Source organism: Cataglyphis hispanica, chromosome 5, assembly GCF_021464435.1.
Source record: "Cataglyphis hispanica isolate Lineage 1 chromosome 5, ULB_Chis1_1.0, whole genome shotgun sequence".
In the NCBI taxonomy this organism is placed as follows: domain Eukaryota; kingdom Metazoa; phylum Arthropoda; class Insecta; order Hymenoptera; family Formicidae; genus Cataglyphis; species Cataglyphis hispanica.
Genome location: NC_065958.1, coordinates 7,557,239 through 7,580,135, shown reverse-complemented (window position 1 = coordinate 7,580,135; position 22,897 = coordinate 7,557,239). Strand labels below are relative to the sequence as shown.

Genomic DNA, 22,897 nt, shown 5'->3' with positions numbered 1-22,897 from the left:
GCAGTATCCTTTCGTGGATCGCGGGCGTTGGTGCCGCGACTCTCGTCTCGTCGTCCGCACTTCACTTTCGCCATACATCGACGTTAACGGCGAAATAATGACACAGTGGACGACGGCCGTCTTTCTTTTCCTGATGACGCGACTCTTCGTATTCTCATCCTCGCAGCATCGGGACCGGGAAAACTTCTGCGAGTCTCAACAGACCTGCGCGAGCTGCTTACAAATGCCGCGATGCGTGTGGTGTTCCACGATGGTAATGAATATTTATGATTATAAACGCCGTTAAAAAAGAAGTAGACTTCGCTAGAGATGAAGTGACGGTTATACGTGACCACGAGAAGAAACATCGGACACCTGCGCGACAATCCTTCTCTCGGAACTGTCATTCATTAACTGATGATTCATGAATGAACTCACGCGATCGCACCGCGTGACTATTTCGTACTCGCAAATACTTAGCATGAGAATGTTTTTTTAGCAGTCTTTTGACGGCTAAATAGTATCCAGAGAAGAAATGTCATTTCTAAAATATAAGTAATGTCTATACAAATCCAAGGCTTTTTATAAAAGAAAAACAAAATTTATCGGTGAAATATGTGTTATAATATAATTTTATTGTGATTTATTACATTTTATATAGAATAAAAATGTAATTAGTTTACGAGACACATTCGTACATATTATAATAAAAAATATAAAAAACATTAAAGCTTATTTGATTTGATGAAAGAGAATAATTTGATCAAAATCTATAAAATAAAGTTTATGTGGCATTAATTATTGATTATTAATTGATCGAAGTTTACAGTTTTCGGAGTCATACTACTTACACAGCATTAAAATTGAAGTGTATGAAACTTCGGCAAAAAAGATTTATCTTTAAAAAATTATCTGTCAAAATAATATCAACAATTATTTACAACTTTAAAATATTATATTTAAACTTAAAAGTTTATATAAATTATATATTTAAACTTAAAAGTTTTAATTTAAAACAAAATTTCATTATAGAGATTTTTTCAACATCTTTTATTTTCTCTGTGAAGGACTTACTAGTTTTCTACGCCGGAAATATGTTAATCGTAATCATCCGGTAAACAGAATTATCATAGATCAAATAAAATTTCTTTATATGTAAAATGTCAAAAAAGAATTATTAAATTCAAATCATTTAGAAAAATCATCGATAAATTCTATTTTGTACAACATTTGTAATGTCAATAAAATTAATTTGGTGTTTGTGACTTTGCAAGGTATCTGGACAGAATGCAAGCAGTCCTTTGCTGCGTTGTGTATCTAAACAGACGTTTTTGAGAGAAGGCCATTTCTGGTGTCCACTATCAGACGTAATACATCACGAAAATACGATGGACATCCTCGAGAATTGGCCATTGTCTTCGATCAAGGGTAAAGATCCTATCCAAGTTCAACCCCAGAAGATACGCTTGCGTCTCAGGCAAGGTGAGAGAAAAATTTCGCACGGTGGTTTTATCTTTTATGCGTTTTATCTCTAAAACATGCATCTGCAAAACATGATAGTATTCTAATATTATAAGCAGAAAAAAAATTCTTTTAAAACGATAACAATATTGATTATTATTACAGAATGTAAGGTATTCATAAATATACAATATATATTCATAATAAAATATAATTAGATAATTACTATATTATAGAATTGTGCATTTGTGTATGTATATTTTTTTTATAATATTTAATATTCAATCTATTTTGCAATCATTATAATCATAGTTTATTCAAAATTCTATAAGAACACTAAAAATTATATTCTATAAAAATATTATATAAATTATTAATAGGAGAGGATTATCGCGTGATTCTGAAATATAGTCAAGCAGAGGATTATCCTGTGGATCTATATTATCTTATGGATCTATCCGCGTCTATGGAACCGTACAGAGATAAATTGTCGAAACTCGGCCTGCAGTTGGCTAAAGCTATGCAAAAGCTCACGTCGAATTTTCGTATCGGCTTTGGCAGTTTTATAGACAAGGTCGTTTTACCGATGACCAATACGCAACCTGACAAGTAATTATATCATTTATTACGTATCATTATGATATTTCGATCAATAAAATAAACAAAATAATTACAAATTGAAATTTTTATTGTAACGATGCAAAATTGTATCACAAAAGATGTATTTATAATCTTTTATTAAATTTTTACATTAGATTGATATCTCCCTGTATTTTGAAAACTGGAAAATTATGCGCACCGCCTTATAACTACAAAAACCAGATGTCTCTTACGGAAAACGTATCTCTTTTTAAGGTAATTATAATGAAATTATATTTGACAGATAGTGAAAAAGAATTGAAAGAAAATTCTAATAGGTAATTTTTTCAAATATTCTATCTCAAATACAATCATTTAACAAATTAGGATCAGGTACAGGCGGCACCAGTGTCAGGTAATTTGGACGGTCCTGAAGGTGGGTTCGATGCGATGATGCAGGTTATCGTGTGTACCAAGGAAATCGGCTGGCGCCCAAAAGCGCGTCATCTTATCGTGTTCTCGACCGATGCGGTCTTCCACGTCGCCGGAGACGGTAAAGTACGTGGTTGTGAATCATGCAAAATCCTCGGCGACCTCGAACGATAATGTATCGAAATAAATTGAGCATTGCAACTTAAAAAAAAAAAAAAAATATTACGATCAGCTTGCAGGAATAATAGAGCCCAACGATTGCATGTGCCATTTGGATGAGAAAGGATTCTATAGCCATTCCCTTCTACAGGATTATCCGTCAATTTCTCAGGTGAACAAAATATAAAAGTATAAACTTAAATAATTTGATATAATATGTTTGCCCCTTTAGCTCAATAGAAAAGCGCGCGAACATAACATGAACATTATCTTTGCGGTTCCTGATCACAAAAATGCGACTTATCAGCGATTGAGTAAAAGTATCAGTGGTTCTTCAACAGGCACTTTGGAAAACGAATCACAGAACGTCGTGGCCTTAGTGAGCAATGAATACGAGGTGATCTTAATATATTTCCTAAAAATAATAAAAATGTGTATATATTTTTTTATATAATTATTAATTTAAGTATATATAATTCTACGCGATTATTTCAATTCATGTAATAATCCAGAAAAACTAATAGAAAATTCATTAATAACTTGAGTTTACTTTTTTCAGAACATTTACGCATTTTATATTTATATGGTGGCTGAAAAAAATCAATAATAATTTAATACATTAATAATTTGCAGAAACTAGTAGACTCAGTGACAATAATCGACACAGCACCGAAGATAATCAATATTAAATATTTCTCCCGATGTTTAAACAAAACGGGAGAATTGCTAGAACGTCAAGAATGCGAAGGACTTCGCGTAGGCAATGTTATTGAGTTTGAAGTTGTGATCAAGGTATATATGAATTAGCTAACGCGTGAATATCTTGGTTAATCAAGCAAGCACTTAAATTATTGATTCAACTGTCAGGTTGTTGAATGCCCCAAAGATCCGAAAGATTGGCAGCAAACTGTGGAGATTAAACCCAGAGGCTTGAATGAGAGTTTGACTATCGATATAGAAATCATATGCGATTGTCCTTGTGAGAAACCTGGGCATCCGGTAATACATATATTATAACATAAAAAATTAATATAAAAAAAATTCTCAATTAAAAAATAAAAGTAAAGAAAAACCTATCTGTTAGCTGATACACACGATTTAATTTAATATGTAATGTTCAAAAATACACAATATATATGCACTGATATAATTAATCATAATTTGCATAATACTAATCGTTTTATAAACCGGGAAATAGGGATATCGATTGAACGCTGCGGAATGTAAGAATAACGGCAAATCAGTGTGCGGCGTGTGTTCCTGTAATCCCGGTTTTTACGGAAAGCAATGCGAGTGCGAGGGAAACGAGGTCGGTGCTGGCGACTCGATCTCGATGGCTGATTGCAAACCCGACAACCAAACCGCGGAGATTTGTAGCGGACACGGTACATGTAAATGCGGCGTCTGCGACTGCGATAAACGACCGAACAATCCGCATGAGGTGTTTTATGGGAAATATTGCGAGTGCGATAATTTTTCGTGCAAACGAAGCGGTGGCCAGGTACGATTCTTTTGAGATTAAAAAGAATAAAATAATTTTCATAATATAACAAAGATAAAAATCATTCGGTATTATATTATTTTTCGTATGGACTAATTAATATTATTTTATTTTATATTGAATATTACAAAAATTGCGACATTATAAAAATTGTTGAAAAAATTAAATTAAACACTTTAAATTCAACAATTCAATTTTTAACTGAAAAATATATACCTGTATAAGCATTTAGTGCAAACTATAGAGATGTGTATATGATATGATAATAAAGAATTATAAACAAGACAGAAGAGATGATCTATTACCGTAACTTATTCTCTTGAAAATCACTTTTAGCAAATTCACACGGAATTTATACGATAATCCTCTCTTCGAGCGATAGTGGCATTTATAAGAGCGGTAAAGGACAAATTACACACCTTTGTACCTATGACCATTATATGCTCACCGTTTTCATCTCTTCTTTGTCTGTTTAAGGTCTGCGGCGGACGCGGCAAGTGCGAATGCGGTACCTGCAATTGTCTACCGGGCTGGGGTGGCGAGACGTGCGACTGCAAGGAGACCAATAGCACATGCATCCCACCGTCGGGCGAGAACGTCGAGATTTGCAGCGGCCGCGGAGACTGCATCTGTGGTAGTTGCCATTGCCAGGAACGGGACAATATCCGATATTCCGGACAATACTGCGAGGAGTGCCCTGTAAGCAATTTGCATGTGCCTTGAGGAAAGAATATCGAAACAAATCGACGAGCGATTTACAGAAGAAAAAAAATTAAAGGAAAACAAGCATAGAAGTGATGTTTTAATTAAAATTTTATTCTAATTAATTATTCACATACGGGCGTATAAGATTACTAGGTGCATAATATGTTGTAATATGCGCAGGCGCATATGTGTGATTAAAATCTGCCAATAAATTTCTGATTAAGAATAATCAACCGTAATGTTATACATATTTCGATACTAAATATTAAAATTATTGATTATTATTATTTACATTGATTTACATAATTAATTGACTTTTTGCCAAAAAGATATTTCAAAAATATTATTTCGGAATAAATTGCACACATACATCAATCACAATTTCTTAATCATAAATGTCTCTTCTTGCGAAATAATAATCTAAAATATATTTTAGACATGTCCGGGACAAAGATGCGAGGAGCTGAAGGATTGCGTAGAGTGCGTAGCGTATAATACAGGACCGCTCGCGAAGGATGGGAGATGTGACTTGTGTATGCACGAAATTGACATTGTTAGTAGTTTCACTTTCTTTGAGATAATATCTATGCAAGCTGCGCGCGGGCGGTTAATAATTTGCAATGCAACGTAAATGAACGTTTATTATTCCATAGGTCGACGTTGTCGAGGAAGAGCCTGTGAAGGACGAAGAAACCGGTGCCCGCATATGCCGAACACCCGGTGATGCAGGCTGCACGTTTGTCTTCAAATACCAGTATCATAGAGACGGTACTGGTGGGGACATTAAAATCTTCAAGATTCGAGCTCAGAAAGAGAGAACTTGTCCGGCACCTATTAATGTCTTCGGTAATTTGTCTTTTATTATATCATATGAATGATGCTTTATCACGCCATGTGCTACGAAATATCTAATATCTCATATCTAATTTACATCTCATTATGTTCTTTCAAATAATGGGTATATATAAATTCAAAAATTTGTTTTACGTATAAATACTATGAATAATATTAAATGCAAAATGTATGAGAGAGAGGAAATTATGAAATTAATAATCAAATAATACATAACGTAATTAAATGATTAATGTGAGATTACTCTTGCGTATAACATATGTACTTTTGACAAATTATATAATAATTTTTATATTATTTTTCTTCAACGTTATTCTATTTACCTAACTACGCATATCAATTCTATTTTACAAATGGTATTTGGTATACAAAATAAATTAGAATTTACACTTTCTCCCGTAGGTGTTGCGCTGGGCGTCGTCATAAGTACCGTCATTATCGGTTTCCTGATTCTCCTCATTTGGAAGATTATCACGATGATCCACGATAAGAGAGAATACGCAAAGTTCGAGAAGGAGCGCGCTCTCGCCAAATGGGACAGGGTGAGTCGCTATTCACCATTATTTCCGATTGCATGACTATAAGATTGCCAGAACGCCAATATGTCGGAATGTTTCAGGGCGAGAATCCTCTCTATAAACAAGCGACATCGACTTTCAGCAATCCGACGTTTAACGCTAGAGATTTTTAATTTATAATAATTTAAGACTCTCATTGTGATATTAGCTATTTCTATTAAAATCTTTCAATTCTATTTGTCATGCATTAGAATTTCATAACATTTTGAAAATTTTAAAATATAGCGTACATTTCTTATTAATATAATCTAATTATATTATTAGAGACATTAAAAGAAAGCATATTTTGTAAGTTACTTAATTTATTATTTTAGATTTCAATAATAAACTAAAAATATGGCACACAAAATAATAATTAGTACATAAATTGTTCGGATTAAAAAATAAAATTTGTACAGCACAAATTGCGCATGCACGTCTAATAAACAAAATTAATACAAATTATAATATTTTGTATTATATAAATAAAAAATGTTTTTAGATTTTTTTGTACAAATAGAAATATTTTTTATAAATATATGTAAAAAGGGGATTTTAACGCTAATCGTCCAATGTATCGGATCCGATGACTAGCGCCACGCCACGTGAACGAGTCGACCAAGCCGCAATGGGTACCACATCCTTTAATTGCGGCATAATGAGTCGACCAATCGAGACCAGCAAGAATCTCGCTCGCAAAAACAAGTAAAACTTTTTGTAGCTGTTTCTCTCTCTTCTTCCTCTTGCATCCTTCTCCCGCTTATCAAACTCGTAATAACATAACTGTTCGAATACTTCCTGTTTCTTCCTATTTATTGCGAAATCTAGTTGCGTAGGTTTCTTGATGAGACACGTTTTATTATTTCGTTCCTTTACCGTATAAAGCCATTTCCACTGACTTAAAATTTTGATTTCTTAATAAGCGAACGAATATTATCATTGAAAGCTCTCCAAACTGTTTTATAAATGTAAACAATTTTTGTTTTATTTTAATTTTAGCTTTGTATAACATCAAATTATAGCAAACTATAGCAAATATTGAAGAAAAGCTATTTTCTTTAAGTAACAGGAGTTTTATTACATACTTTCATTCATATTCTTTATGCAGAAATCTTGTTATCTTACTTAAAAAGCTCTAAACCTGTCAGTGTTTTTCAGTAAATTTTAATTATCGTTCAAAGAATTTTAAATTAATTAATCATTGCCAATAAATGTAATGATATCTATTGCCAGTATATTTTATCAGTTTCTCAATTTTATCAGCAATACATTGTTGTTGCTCTGTAAATAAAACTAACGACAAATTAATTGAAAGAAAGACGGAACTCGTTGATATGCCGATCACTCGTAAATCAATTTTAAATTTGATCTTGGTTTCCTCGAAAACTGAGATAGAAGCCCTCTGTCTCAGTTGTTTTGAGTATCCTTTGACCTCGTACTTTATTGCCTTCTACGCGTTCACGAGGAAGACAAGCGTTTGCTCGTAAGGAGCTCGTAAATTCGTCACCATACTCGGCTCCCGCCACAAAACCCCGGGGCGAATCGCACTATATTTCCCACCGAAAACTTAAGGCACCATCTACCTTCGATATGTCTTCCTGATTCGATTAATTGACGATGGTTGAAAAAATTTATCGTAAGAAAAAATTTCGTAGTAAATTTTAAATACGTAGATATAGAAATAAAAAAATATATTAAATAGAAAAATTAGTAAAAATATGAAGTAACCATCCTCAAGATTCATATAGAAATAAAAAAATAAAAATAATATTATATGTATTTAAGTAAAAAAGGAAGTTTAAACGGAATAAAAAAACGATATTAAAAGCGGTAAAAAATACTGAAAAATATAAGAACAAAAATTTTAGTAACAGTAAATTTTAATAACATAATTCTAGCAATAATTATAATGGCAAAAATATTTTTTATAATAGAAAGAAGTAGAGTAATAATAGATTAAGAATTACATACTAGATACCGAATGACAAAAAATAAACAAAGAAATATTATTAAATGAGATAAATCTAATGTTCAAAAAATTAAGAGAGCATTATTTTCACGTTATTGAGGAAATCACATTGAGTTTTGGAAACAAATATACATTGTGAACAAATGTCTTTTATAAAATTCTCTAATCGTAGCAATAGATAAACAAAAAATCAAAATCAAAATTTGTCAAACGTCTCTGTTTGATTTATGAAAGCTTGTTAATTGGCTCCGCTATCAGTCACAGTGCCTTTAACGCCTCGTAAAACCAAGATATGTAACGTTCAAAATGCCGGAGCCACGCCTATTACCTGTGTGGCGTAGCTGCAGGATCATTTGGGCGACTTACACTCGTAAATGGATCGCGTTGATGAATTAGTAGTCGATTACAAGGCGACGCGCTTCTTCAAAACGACCATCGACTCCCTTCCTAATTGGTTTCCGACTCAACGACATGTGGCCTATGTGTATATTTTCTTTTTGAACAATCCATCATATATGTATATCTTTAAAAACATATTCAAGTAGTATTCAAAGACTAGCAATATTAAAATTATTTTATTTTATTTTTATATAATAATGCAATAGATGTAGAGAAAATTGTGATTGTATAAAATATTTTATAAAATGCGTGTGTATGTAATATAGTTATACTGATTAAACTTGAAACTACAACAAAATTTAAAATTTGCTTGACATTATCTAAAAAAATTTTATTATTTATCTAAACTTCATATTTGAAATTTTAGAAACATAAATCATCAAAATTTTATAATTTTAAATGTTAAGTGTTATTCCGTGTTATTAAAATATCTTTAAGCACACGTAAATTATATCATGTTTTGATGATTTAAACATAAATAATTACTTATATACAAATATTATTATTTTAATCTGTTAACCAAAAGTAGGCATCAATTTTTCCATACATTGTTACATATTTTTCCGAATATTGCTCGATTATACTAACAGAACAATTATATTATTAATGATATAATTATTGCATTAAATATCAATTTTCGGACTTCATTTTATATGTTCCAATTCACCAATTGGACGATTTTTTTTTAAAGACGAATCATGATTCGCCTTTTATATGGCCGGATCTTAAGAATGAACCTGAGAAAATCACTCTGAAAAAGACAGTGAAAGGGAAAGGAGAGAGGGCGAGACCCGGCGCTTCGAATACTAAATCATTGCCGCACGTCCGTTTCTTTACATTGCGCAGATTTTATTGATTATTTTACGGTCGGGAACATTGTAAATCTCTTCATCCCGCATCGACGGCCCTCTGCGCGGTGGCCCCATTGGGCGCCCGTACCACCAATTATGCGAGTCAAAAAGTATTGTTTGCTCGTATATTCATCTCTGAATATGACAGGAGCGTTTCGCGTAATACCATTTCGTCGATTTTTCGCCAACCGTCCGTGCTTGATTAATTGCACTGTGTATGTATGGACAATCGATTATTTTTTTTTTTTTTAGGGTCTTTTGCTTTCCTCATAACTGCTCTTACTATTGAAGATACCATTCAGACCACATCTTATGCAATTTTTAACACGATAATATAGTGTACAGAGCAATGTTGGAAGTCGCTCAATGAATATAATGCCGACTGCCGGTGCTTTAATTACAAACAAATACAACTCGCTCGGAGCTGCCGAGTGTCAAATCGTTTCGAGATTTTCGGCCACCCATCATATGGTTGGAGAAGCGCCCCTCGCCTGCCTTTCTTTCACCAACCGTCGTATCTGTTCTTTGGCGGCATCATAAGCGCCGCCATGGAGGCACTTAATTTATTTCCGAACACGATGACAAAGTTCACGTTCGCACGGAAATCTCTGATGAATTTTTTATCATTAACGCGCAAAACTATAAAATAATCCGTTTCTTTTTTTGAATTTACATCGCCGATGAAATGAGGCAATCGAGAGAGAAGGAAAATATCTTTCGCTGAACTTATCGATCCCAGTTAATTGAGCCAAGCAAGGAAACAGTTAACACCTTATGAGTATGTTCGCGTGAGTTGCGATCGAATGATACAAGATAATAAAAGATTGTATAAATATATATATAGAAACTCGCAATATAATTTGGTTCTGCAAAAACCATTTATATAAAATATAATTAATTTAAAACACACCACATCTAACTTGGAATATATAAATACAAGATAATTAAACTGAAATAAAAATTTCGTTTTTCCCTCTCTGATTTGTACCGCTTGTATGTCAAAATATAATTATCGATTTTAACTCAATTATTTTCTAAATAAATCTTGTAAAATAGTATTTGCAGTTTATTGTTAGCTGATTGCACCGAGGTCAAGCCTCTTCCTTGCTTTCCTTTCTTCCCCATCTTCGACAAATTTTTAGCGACGTCCATGACCCGCACTGCGTCCTCGTAACTGTAGCGCTCCTCAGTGCTGCTGCATCGTCCTGTGCATCGCCTCTTCTTCGTGGCTGATGCGGGCTCCGAGGCTCGTTAGCGCACGCCCGTAAATCAAGCCGCAGGGGTGCAAACCCGCTAATATAGCCGGAGTTCTCCTGGGATAGGTGGAGCACGTTCGCGCCGCCGCCGTGCACGGTAAACGCTCGGTATATCTCATCGATAATGAGTTTGTTAAATGGATTAATATTGCACGCCCTAACCGTCCCTCCTCCTCTCTCGTCGTTGCCCTCCGTCTCCGAACTCCTTCTTCGTTTTACGAGAATCATGACGGAGGTGACTTCGATGATACCATCTTAGCGAGAGGTCAACGACACAGATTTTATATCTCTGTATAGATCTTTATGCCTTTAAAGGCATAAGCCTTTATATATTATATTATAATTTAAAGCCGTATAATACATTGCATACAAAAGAAATAATTTTAATTTTATGTGTGTATCTCTATAAATATTTCATAAATATTTCAGCGCATAATAAAAATATTAAATATTTTTTGCATTATACCTATACAATATAATAATCAATTTTTCTCGTTAGCAATGAGTCGAACGGATTAGGAAAAGTCTCATTGAGGACTTACAGTAATTCTACCTCCCAATCGTTTATCGTCCCAATAAAATTCCGCAAATAGATATCTGTTCTTTTTTTTATGTCGATGATACAATGATAACAACTGTGCCTTAATGAAAGTCGAATTATAAGTGCTGCTCTAATATGTATACCAATGTGATTTCACGTGATGCGAGCGTTAATGTCGGACCACCGGTGAGTTTTATTTCGACCCAATATCGACGAACGCGCGCGGCCCTCGAATCTGGTGCGCTCCTGGAGGCGCGCTACGCGCGTATATACGGCACGGATAATTAATGGAGCCGGTAATGAGCTGATTATTATTAATAATATTTAGCCGAGGTTAAGCCGGGGCGACCCTGCCGCGGTGGAGCCCGGCCGGTCGTTAATTGAATCTGCCAATCATCGTAATGAGCGTCAGCGCCGGATCCGTTGTCCGTTCCCCGAGCATTGCTGTGCTCTTCAAGGGCCCTGGAGAGAGAGCTTGATGCTTGATGCTCGTCAGGCTTGAAAAAGGAAATACTTCGTTCTCCTTTCCCTTCCCGCCTCCCTCTTACCCGTCGCTCGTCTCGCGTCTGAAAAATGTGAGCAATTTTACTTGCGCGAGCGTGTTTCTGCATAAGCGTCTGCTCGGGTCGATATTCATGAAGAGTGTTGTTAAGAAACATTGAAACCCGTTCCTTGGCATTTGCCTTCGTCGAACGTGCCACGTACGATTAACCCTTAACTGCCATAGTTCAATTTGAGGAAAAGGAAATATTTGATGACGGATTAAAATATTGAATAATTTTTCAAGATGTAAACTAATTTTTAGAAGCTCTTAAGAAAAATTTCATTGTATATAAATTTTTTTTTTTAATTAAGATAATACAAAATAATCTTTAAAGTTATAAAAAAATAATATCAGAGAGAGAAAGCAATAATTTCATGATAAAATAGAGAAAACTTATTACGTTTGTTTAAATTTAAATAAACTTTTAGAATTATGGTTTTTTTTTGGAAAAAGAAATCTCGCCTTTAAAAAATCTGTCATAAAAATAAAAATAGAGACATTTAGAGATCTTTCTTGGAATTTACAAGTCTCAAACTTATAACTGATAAATTATAATTACGATTTTAATTGCATAAATTTCAATGTTCATTAGGCGCCACATTTTTTAGAACAACCCGCCTCTTTTGTCGAAAAGTATATAAGGTGCTTTCTAAAAATTTATCACGGGGCATTAGAATGCACGATTAGACCGCGCTTATTACCTGATCGCTTTCTGGTAATGGCCGGATTCTCGAAATTCCAATGCGTGGCTCGCGTGAAAGATTAACGCGCCAGTGCTCTGTAATGCTTAATCAGTTCGAATCTTTATGATGTGTAAGCGCGATTCCGCCCGTCTCGCTTTTATTGTTCCCGGAATACATACACATGCCCGGCGTAAACGGCGATAAACAAAACCATGTAAAGCACACTTGATAATAGCGTGCAGCGAGAGAGATGTCAGTGATGATCTGCGCCAATAATGTCACGGGTTTTAGCGCGGCTCATTAACGATTCGATGCTGCAAACGCTTTTCGAAGTGCAACATAATATAAATTGTCGTTAGTTGGTTGGGTTGTCGTTCTCCCCGACGATTTTGCGTACCTGTTGGTTTGCATGCGAGGATAAACCAGTTGAGAGACATATATACATGTGTATATCTAATCTATGTGACAAAATATTTCCAAAAGTTCTTGGAATGCAATTTCATTTTATGTCAATACATAAATAGTAATAATTACTGACCGATAAAACATACAAAATATATCAACAGTATTTCTTCTAATTACATTTTTTGATAAATCTCGGTTCGATTTTATGCTTACAAAAATTTACATAAAATTAAATCTAAATTATTTCTTTTCTTAATATATGTATATTAATTTTCAATAATTATATAATAATAACAATTAAGTTTTTATTTGTATTAATGTGAAATTCCAATAAATCTGCGTGAAAATAAAAGTGATTAAAAATGCACGCAGATTAGCGTGTCTCTCACCCTGTCAATGGATTAGCTAAGAATATTTTTCAAGCCAAAATGTCGATGATGTAAAATGTCGCATGATTACTATCCGTCTTGTTCTCGATTTCATTTTTTTCGTTCCGCATATTCCTCCAGTAAATTTTATGCCGTAAATTCAATTACCATGTAAATTAATCTTACGCTTGCTGATCGTTTATTATAAGGTTTATTATAAGCGAGGCACACGCGTGTTTACATAATTATTGGCAAGCCAAATGTGGGAGGAATAAAAAAAGATATATACTAGGTGTCTCGTATTATTTTTCATTAATAGATTCTGCGATAGATCTTGTCATTGATATTATGCAACGCATGTTAAACATCTTCATAATTAGTTATAAAATAAAATAAAATTGCGTCAAGAATTAATTTAAAATTAAATTAAAAAATTATTATCTATTATTATCTATTTGTTGCATAAATCGAAAATATTAATTTATTTCTAACTGGTGGATTATAATTTAAAAACTATACGCATATATACTTGATACTAGGATATTTTGATCAAGGCAAAATAAACAGATCAACGATTGACTATTTATTAAAGAACACTCTGTATAGAAATAAGATATATCATAGAGAATATAGCTCGCGACCAGTTTCGCGAAAACTTGTTTTCTCCGACGCCCGGCAGTAATCTCGCGTGTAGGAATTAATAGATTAGCGAAGGGCACGTCTCCTCTTAATTCCATCCCATTACGGTTCGGTTCTTTGCGCGAGGCGGACCCGGTCGATTACGGGTAGATAGCCAAAATCGCAGGGCAGCCGCGGAATTAGATCGAATTACCCCGCCGCGGGATGATCGGCCCGCGCAATTTCTCTCGGAATGACGGATACTGTTGTTGCCAATCAACAGCGCCACAATCTCTTGCTAATTTTTTTTTTTTACACCATCTGTTATTCGACAGATAGTGTGTGAAAATAAGCGACGATGGATTGTGCTCGCTTTGATATTCGATATAATTATCTTGTTGATATTCAAAGATAGTGTTTTATATTCCAAGATTTAATAGATAAAAATAATTGTAAGTTTTTATTTTTTTATTGTTATTATAATGATACTTGTTGTACCCCTTCTGTCAAATCTCTATTATATTTAATAATTATTTTCTATGTTTTCCAAAATCTAATTAAATTAGTATGGAAAATCATATTCATTTTTCGAATGAGATAAGTGCGAGTTAAAGTATTGATCCATCTTTGAGAAAGAGAATAATTATTAAGCAAAGATTTTTCACATTATTATTTTGCAATATTATACATATAATTAGAGTATTATAATTAAATCATAAGATTATGAGTTTTCAAAGAAACAGCAATATTAAAAGCAATTTTCGATTACATATTCAGATCCTTATTTTTCCTTCTTCTCTCCGTTTCGAAAAAAATGGCTACTATTCGAACTAAAATTTCGATAACGGTAGGTATGGTCGACCCTTAATTTGAAATCCATTCTCGTGTCTCATCCTCGAGGCTACGGCGATCTCGTAGATCCTCCTCGAAAATCTCGCAGAATGTTACAGACGGCTACTGGATAGTAGCGGCCATACACGACAAGTGTGCGAAAGGACTGTGGAAGGGAAGAGTTCCGAGGGAGTAAATGACAGGCTTCGGTGGCCGCCTCGGGACTCGAGGATGATTGTTTTGATTAATTTCTCCCGTCATTCAGTAGCCAAAAGCCGCGCCGGCGGCGTATTCGCGAAACACGAACCACAGTCATGCCGTTATAAGCAGCAAGACCCTCTCATCCCACATACCGATTTAAACAAGATTATGAAAAACAACAACAAAAATTATTAAATAAATAGAGATTAATAATATAAATATCATTATAATAATTGCAAATAATAAAGTCTTGAATAAAATGCTATCTTTATCCTAATACACTAACAAAATTATGCATTTCTCGTAAGAATAAGCAAATATATCTTAAGATCATGTAGCTTTAACATGTGAAAATTGTTGCAATTCGACGACAAAAGCGAGTGTGTGCGAGGTAAATATTTCACGGGTGCAAAGTACGAAATGGGTTTTAAATGCTCAGCGGGGATCCCCGCAGATGCGTAAGGACCGTTCGGTCGCGATTGTGATAATTGCGCGACCGCCTCCCAAGAAAATCATCCTGGAAGTCGCGGCATTTCGAGGACGCGCGAACTTCTTACGTGCTCTCGATAGTAATACCGTTCGGCTATCGGGCGATCGTTATCGCGAGAACACGTTGGTGTACGTGTTAAATGATTTCAAGTGCGCGGCGGGGTGCCAGATTCTTTATTGATAATCATAAGCGAAAACGTGCGCGCAATTTTACGAATGCGGAGAATCGAGTTAGTGTGCGCGACGTGAAAATTGTCGCGGTTTTATCGCTTTATTTTTTTCCTCTTTATGCAAACCGGTGAGTGTGACCCTATATAGGGTATCTTGAATTATTCACACTCTTGATCATTTTCGAATCGGTTTATGTTTCAAAATATAAAATATAAAATATTAAATATTAAATAATCCGATAAGTAAAATTTTTAATAAAAATTCTAAAAATTAACGAGAAATCACGTTTCTTCGTTGATTTTCGTTGAATTTCTGATATCGATGATATAAATTTTAAGGTATTTAAAGCGACATAAAGATTGATACAAAACTTGGCTTTGATTTGAAAATTACTTGCTATTATCAAATAACGAGAATATTGCAACATCTCCGTTTATTTTCCGTCAGCTCATAATCACTTTCTTAACAACTTAAATTAGACTTGAAGCATAAATATGTAAATATTTTACAATAAGTGCAAAAACAACAGGTTGGAAGGAAAACGGGGGGTGATTTTAAAGCTGAATCGTATGCGGCAAAGAAAAGAAAGGTTCATCTGACGTATTGAAGAGAAGAGAGAAGACGCAAAGTAAAGGGCACAAAGTAACGCCGTCTGACACGTGAATGAGAAAAGAGCCGGTGTCTCTCGTAGAGGCAGGAGGTCCGAATGGGCCAATAATTTTGTGAGATTATGTTTCTGGATATAAAGGGGACAGTGGTGTACCTCGCGTTACGACGCTAGTCGGGATATCTCCTTCAATTTCTTTGCTCCCTCGATATCTCTTTCTCTCTCTCTTTCTTTTTCTCTACCCTTCCTACAACTTCACCTCTCTGATGCACGACTGTCGTTCCTATTCAAATGCACGCCTCTGCAAACCGGAGATGATGGCTCTAACAAATCCACGATATGATTCACGGCTCGGTGATACCCTTCGCAAAGGACTATCCGAAGAGGGAAAGGTATACTCAGATCGTAAAGGAAGCCGTCGTACGACAGGTGATGTCGATGAGATGAGCGCGACCCTACCCGTTTGGTTCTTCTTTGTAACACTTTGCGAACTATATCCTTTTATCTCGTCATTATACGCTGGCTTCTTTTATCGGTTATATTTCCGTATAATAATTAATAACTTTTTATTTTAATAAATTAACTACGCTAATAATAATAACAATAATATATGTATCAATAATAATAATAAGCGAATAAATATTCAATCTTTTATTCTAATTTTACAGGTTGAAATAAACTCTTGTGTTTAATTTTTGTTATTAAATTTTAATATCAGTACTTGAACATAATTGTTTCTTTTACTCGGGTTTTATATACGGGTTTTATAAATATTTCTCTCTTGAAGAAATCGCTATCGATCTGTATTAGACTTGTTTCATTATATGTTATGACATATGTTATTGTAAATATTCTGTCGCATAATCAATTATAAATAGCGTTGATCAAAATTCAATGTTTGCGCGCCTGGGATTTTTCACTCTGCTCACACTATCGCCGGTCCACGGGCGCGCGCAGCGCATTGCCGCTGCGAGCTCCTGTGGTGCTCACCGGGCTTCGACACCCACACGCCGTGTCGCTTTACCAAACACATAAATAAAACAAGAATCTCCCAAGAGCGTGCATTATTGTCCGCCGAAGCGTTCATTTCGAACAGAGTGAGAATTATTTGACTATCGTGCCCATTGTTATGTTAATTGCGTTCCCGCCTTCTCCCTCTACTATTTTGCCACGGAACATTGGAATTTTGTCAGACTGGTCAATGGAGAAACTGGCCATTAAAATATAATTGGATAAAATTATTCGGAATCTCTGTTCTCCCTACCACAGTGCTGGCTCGCGGCTGATTTTATATCTGTCTGCTTCATATTATTTTTCTTTATTTATTTCCTTTATTTATTTAACACGGAGTGTCGTAGAATTCGGGAAGGTAAACGAATCGATTAACTCTGTGAAAATAATGGTACTTTCACGAAATGATTTTAGATAGTATAGAAACTATTGCAATTTTGCAATATTTTATTCAATTCATATCATTATGATAGATGCTTCTTTAAAGAATATTAATACCGTGTTTCGATATTAATATTACTATAAATTTTGCAAGAATCTGAATGAATATCGAATAAATGCACTTATTCCATTTTTACAAATTGACTGATGTAGTACAAGTTGATATTTTGCGCTAGGAAATATTAGAATTGTTAGGAATAATTAGAAACATAATTAAATTTGAGAAAAGTTTGCGTGACGTTTTTGTGCCGCAATAGAGACTAGTAATTTGCCGGTCGGTTTATGATGACCTAACATTTCTGGCGAGTGACATCGTAATTACTCGAAAGGTCCTAGAAAAAAATCGTCTGAGAGCTTCCGGTTGTCGATAACGATTCTCGACGAATGTGAGAAAGTTCCCTACGGTTATTAAATTAAAGTCATGACGATGATGACAGCGACTTAAGAAAAAGATTGAGCGACCGAGCTGCCGACAGTCAAATCGTTTATTGACCGGAAATTAATAAATTAATTTTTATATCTCTTGCTTTTTACAATCGCGAAAATTTCTCTTTGTGCAAAAATATAAAAAAAGTTAGATAATATATAGGTAAACAGATATTTTTTTTTATTTGTGAGAAAATGTAAACGATTAATTTTATTATTTTATACTATTTTTATTATTTTTGTATTATTAAACATGATTGTTATATTAAGATAATTTTTGCAGTAATATCACGTGTAATGATTACGTAGGATAGAAATAAAGAAGATTCCACCTTAATCTTACATCTACATAAATTACCGTGCTTCTTTGCGCGCTGTCTGTTACTAATCCGCGAGTGACTTATGATCCCGGACGGTTTCGAAGGAATTCTAATCAACTAGCCGGACGTGCCTCTTAATAACGGGTCTGTCTTAATTAAATTAAAATTCCCATCGGGCCCCACTACGCGATCTCTTTCTCGGGGCGTGTCCAAAGGAATCGACTGTCCGACCGAGCCGACTTCACGAACCAACTTTTAAAGATTTCGTAGGAAACAACCGATGAACGAGATCAAAACAGATTGAAAAAATGTAAAAGTTTATATTATCTTTATATCATTAAAAAGTTTAAAAGCAGCAGTAAATGGCATAAACATATCTGCTATCACGGATACGACGAAAAGTATAAGTTTTACCTCTCTTTCATAAATATATAAATTATATTAAAATTAAAAATTATGATTTTTTAAATATAATAAAACTCTATCATAGTCTAAATATTTTTTTCTGCAATTCTCAAGTGAAGGTTATTCACAGTATCTGAGAGAAACCTCGAACGAGACGGATAAACGAGATTCGGCGATGAATAATTAATCCATCTACGGCAATTCGACTGTCCCATCCTGATTTGTATCGTCCCCGCCCTTGACCAGCTGATTCGGGGTGTATGAAACGGATATTCTCGCATCCACCAAGCATAATATTACCATCCTTTATTCGTTAACGATCGGCAGCCAGTCGACTGTTTTACCGAACGGATCACATCCTTTTTTCTTCTTTTCTAAAGTCTCTTTCATCTTTCTTTCTCCGCTCTCAATTTATTACGAAACCGAAAACTTTTCCCGCGATAGTCCCTCGTGCGCCCTCATTCGATATTCATAATGCGGTGGACCCTCTGAGCGCCTCTTATAATATTCCACGACCGGCGATATAAGACATTATCATCGTTGTCGTTCGCTGGACCAAAACATTTCGAATAAGCCCGTTCGAGTTAATTATCGTGAGATATGTGTGATTTAATTGAGAGAATCGAATGCGAACATAAGCATGCATGAATCGATATGTTCGATGATCCTATAGTGATTAACATTGTAAGAATATTGGTACAAATACGAATATCGATATAATTTCGATACGTTAAATGCATGATATATGTTTATGATCATTTATCATTGTAATTAATTACAAATGAGTCAGAGTATACGAGAATCAAAATGTTATTTTTTTAATTTACCATTCACTTTAACAAGATCGGGAAATAGTTCAACAATATCCGTATAAACATTTATATTTACAATACAATATTTCGGTGATGAATTAATTAATGCACGATTTATGCCGTATGTATTCTATGTATTAGGCTATATGCGAATAAATATTTTGCCACGGTATCGGGCAAATTTCTCGCGACAATCGCGAATAATTCGCGACGATTATTCCGTCGAAATTCCCGTCGTCGCACGTTCAATGCGTATTTACAGAAAACGTCATTCCAACAGCACTCTTTATCGTCGTTTTCGTGCTCCGGCTTGAAGCGAAGCGAGGCCCCCCGTGGCGCATCGCGAATAGGTTCTAAAAAAACGACAGGATGTCGGGACGTGGGTTCCTACCGTTAACATCCGACTTTATGGCATATCCTGATCGCGCGAGGCGTACACTTCGCGGGGCCTGATACACAAGGCCCCCGTAATTTGATAATATAGGGTTATAGTGGCGCCAAGCTGGGCCGTTTAAATCCATAACATTGTTTATTCCTATTAGACCGACCTATTGGATCCGTTCCGCGCGATATTTCATCTCGGGCCCGGGCCCAAACTCGAGCCATACCATGCATTTTTACTTCAATCTCGTCGAAACCGGCCGTATTGGTCGTGTACTGGTGACGTTATTGCGGACGTCTCTTTGATTATTCGAAGAACAGGATATTGTGATTACGGTTAGGAAAAGAAAGACTACTCTCAAAGGGAAGAATGCAAGTGGTGATAAAAATTAATTTATTGAATTGCGCGCTTTCGTCAGGACGGATTATAAAGGCAATGTCATTGCCGATGACTTTTATGGAGAATAATGCTCTCCCTGGAAAAGATTAGACAATAAAAACATCGCAAAAATAAATCAAAGAAGCTATAGGTTTTCTGGCGGTAAAAGAAAAAAAAATATATTTTAAGAATATTATTATAAAATATTATAAATATTAAACATGAAATCATAGGAAAAAATCGCTTTATTCTCTTGTACATTTTGATAGCTTTCGAATTTTTAAACCAGTGAAATAAAAAATTGCCTTATACATTAATCAAAGAATTCAATTAAAATAGCGACAGTTGTAAGATATTTTATGTTACATTATATTTTATATTTTATACGATATATTGGCGCTGACATCTTTTAGACATCTTTTAGTAAAGTAATCGTAATTTTTCGGAAAAAAGCAAAATTAATTAAACTTATCAATAATATTCCGTAATATATATTTTGCGAAATTTTAATTTTTTATTCATAATCAATAATAACGCTATGCAAAGAAAAAAAATTTTAATTCGATTCTAAAGATGGAGAATACGTTGAATATACCAGGTACGTTCGCTTATTACGTCGTTGCATCGCGCGTCTAACATTCATGTCCGCGCAATAGACCACCGCATTACAAGAAATCCGCTGTTACCTCTCTCGCTCTCGAAATTGCTAAAACGCCTAGGCATCATTTTAGCCTGTTTACGAGCGCGCGGTGCTCGCTCTTCGAGATCTCTCTCTCTCTCTCTCTTTTCACGAGGGAACCGTGCGCACGCCGCATCCTTGTTGCTCCTACCCTGCTGTCAGCGAGAACGTGAAATATCGTCCTGCCCAACTAGCATCCAATAATTAGTTTACTCCTCATTACGGCTGGCCCGCGTTATTAGGAGGCCCCGTGATCGTGGGAGGGAGCGGTAAAGAGCAAGAGGGAAGAGAACGAGGCCGGTAAAGGGAGATGCGAGGGGGTCGAGGGCTCGGAATTAACTGGACGTTTAGGGGTTACTCGACTGGTCAAGTTACGGCCACGCCCGTTTGGTTAAGCAATTCCGTTTTTACCTGGCTGGCGCAGCTAGCTCGAATACTTTGTGGGGCAACCTATCACCCCTGTTTCGTGAATGCGCCGGCGGCAGGAGGGGAAGGGATAGAAAGGGAGGTTGGTCTCGTCAAACATTTCCTTCTCTTCATTCGAACGTCTCTACCGAAGAGTTGGATGAAGAAGAAGCTGCCTAACGGGATAACAATGTAGTGGCGCAGTGAAAAACAGAATAACTATTAAATAAATGATGATTTCATTTCTCAGTGCTATAATGGAATAAAAATATATTAAAAATTTTGCTTTTTGATCTTATAATACGTTTACCAATCTAAATTTATTTTTTATTTAGTGTATATTATTTAGTTGTTAAAATAAAATTTTTACTTGCAAATTATTTTGCCCTCTCTCTCTCTCTGTATTTACATTATGTTATTCAAAAATTGGCCTTATTGCAAATACTTAAAAATATTCGTATCGGCACAATTTCGATCATCATTACACATAGCATACGTGTACATGTATTATGCATAATAAAAAATAAGAGAAAACAAAAAGCGAGAGAGGGGTTAGGAGAACGAGAAAGAAAAAAGAAGAAAAAGATCATAAAGAGAATCTGATCTGAAGACAGAGAGAGAGGAGGAGCGGAAAGATTGCAGAGAAGGAAGAAAGAGATAAGTTAACATGCTCGCGCACGAGGTTATCTTTGATCTTCTTAACCAGGGATCGGGGGGCGAGAAGGAGGGATCTCTCCGTAGAAGGACGCAATAGCGAACGTAATGAACAACTGGGGAGAGAAGAAAGGAGGAGAAAGAAGACAGAGACTCTCGTAGAAGGAGGTACGATGCGCGGGAGCCATCTCTGTTAATCACCGCGTAATTACCGCTCCAATTATCAGATACAGAGATAGAAGGGCGGAGGGGCACGAGGAGAGAAGGGAGGAGATCGGAGGAATCACGAGCCGGCTTCGGGAATCTGTTAGCGGCGGCGGCGGCGAACCGCCGATGGGGTCCGGTTTACGCTCAGGTCTCGTCATACCTGGTGAACGGGCCGGTTACATGTCGATCTCAATCGCTCCGAGAGATTGGTAACCGCTACGAGAAAGTGTCAATTACTCGGTGTACGGAGTATATTGCAATCTTTCGTCGAGTAAATTAAACAGACCTGCGTTTCATGAAATCTTCCTTGTATTCATTGATAATGTTTAACCGGAAATACATTTAACGATAGCACGATAGTACGATTAACCATAGCATCTCTGTTTCGTGTAAATTACGCAATCGAGAGAACATGTCCTTTAAAATTTTAATGTTAAAGATTTTTTGTAGTATGAATATATTATTAATTTAAATTTAAATTAAAATTATCAATTTTGATTAAAATAAAACTTTCATTAGAATATCTTTGGAAAATTATTTAAAAATGATTTGCTAATAATTTTGAATATTGACAGTCTGATATTTATTAAAGAAAGTGTCACACTCTTCTTTTAATAAA

At 35.1% G+C, this 22,897-nt stretch overlaps 1 protein-coding gene across 1 annotated transcript; it reads left to right on the top strand.

Annotated features, from left to right (window-relative positions):
• The first annotated feature begins 76 nt into the window (after positions 1-76).
• Positions 77-6,657, top strand: LOC126849969 (integrin beta-PS-like). Its single transcript, XM_050592463.1, has 15 exons — positions 77-253; positions 1,254-1,461; positions 1,821-2,049; positions 2,196-2,295; positions 2,407-2,577; positions 2,684-2,782; positions 2,843-3,007; positions 3,244-3,402; positions 3,478-3,609; positions 3,809-4,111; positions 4,589-4,810; positions 5,253-5,369; positions 5,470-5,662; positions 6,071-6,210; positions 6,288-6,657. The coding sequence occupies exons 1-15, from the start codon at positions 98-100 to the stop codon at positions 6,357-6,359; spliced, it is 2,466 nt and encodes an 821-aa protein (XP_050448420.1). The 5' UTR covers positions 77-97; the 3' UTR covers positions 6,360-6,657.
• Positions 6,658-22,897: the final 16,240 nt, after the last annotated feature.

Excerpts from the sequence above, each read along its gene's own strand:
- LOC126849969 (XM_050592463.1), top strand. The coding sequence starts at position 98 with ATGACACAGTGGACGACGGCCGTCTTTCTTTTCCTGATGACGCGACTC. Across the intron at positions 2,296-2,406 it reads AAAACGTATCTCTTTTTAAG|GATCAGGTACAGGCGGCACC; the intron begins GTAATTATAATG and ends TTAACAAATTAG. Across the intron at positions 3,610-3,808 it reads GTGAGAAACCTGGGCATCCG|GGATATCGATTGAACGCTGC; the intron begins GTAATACATATA and ends ACCGGGAAATAG.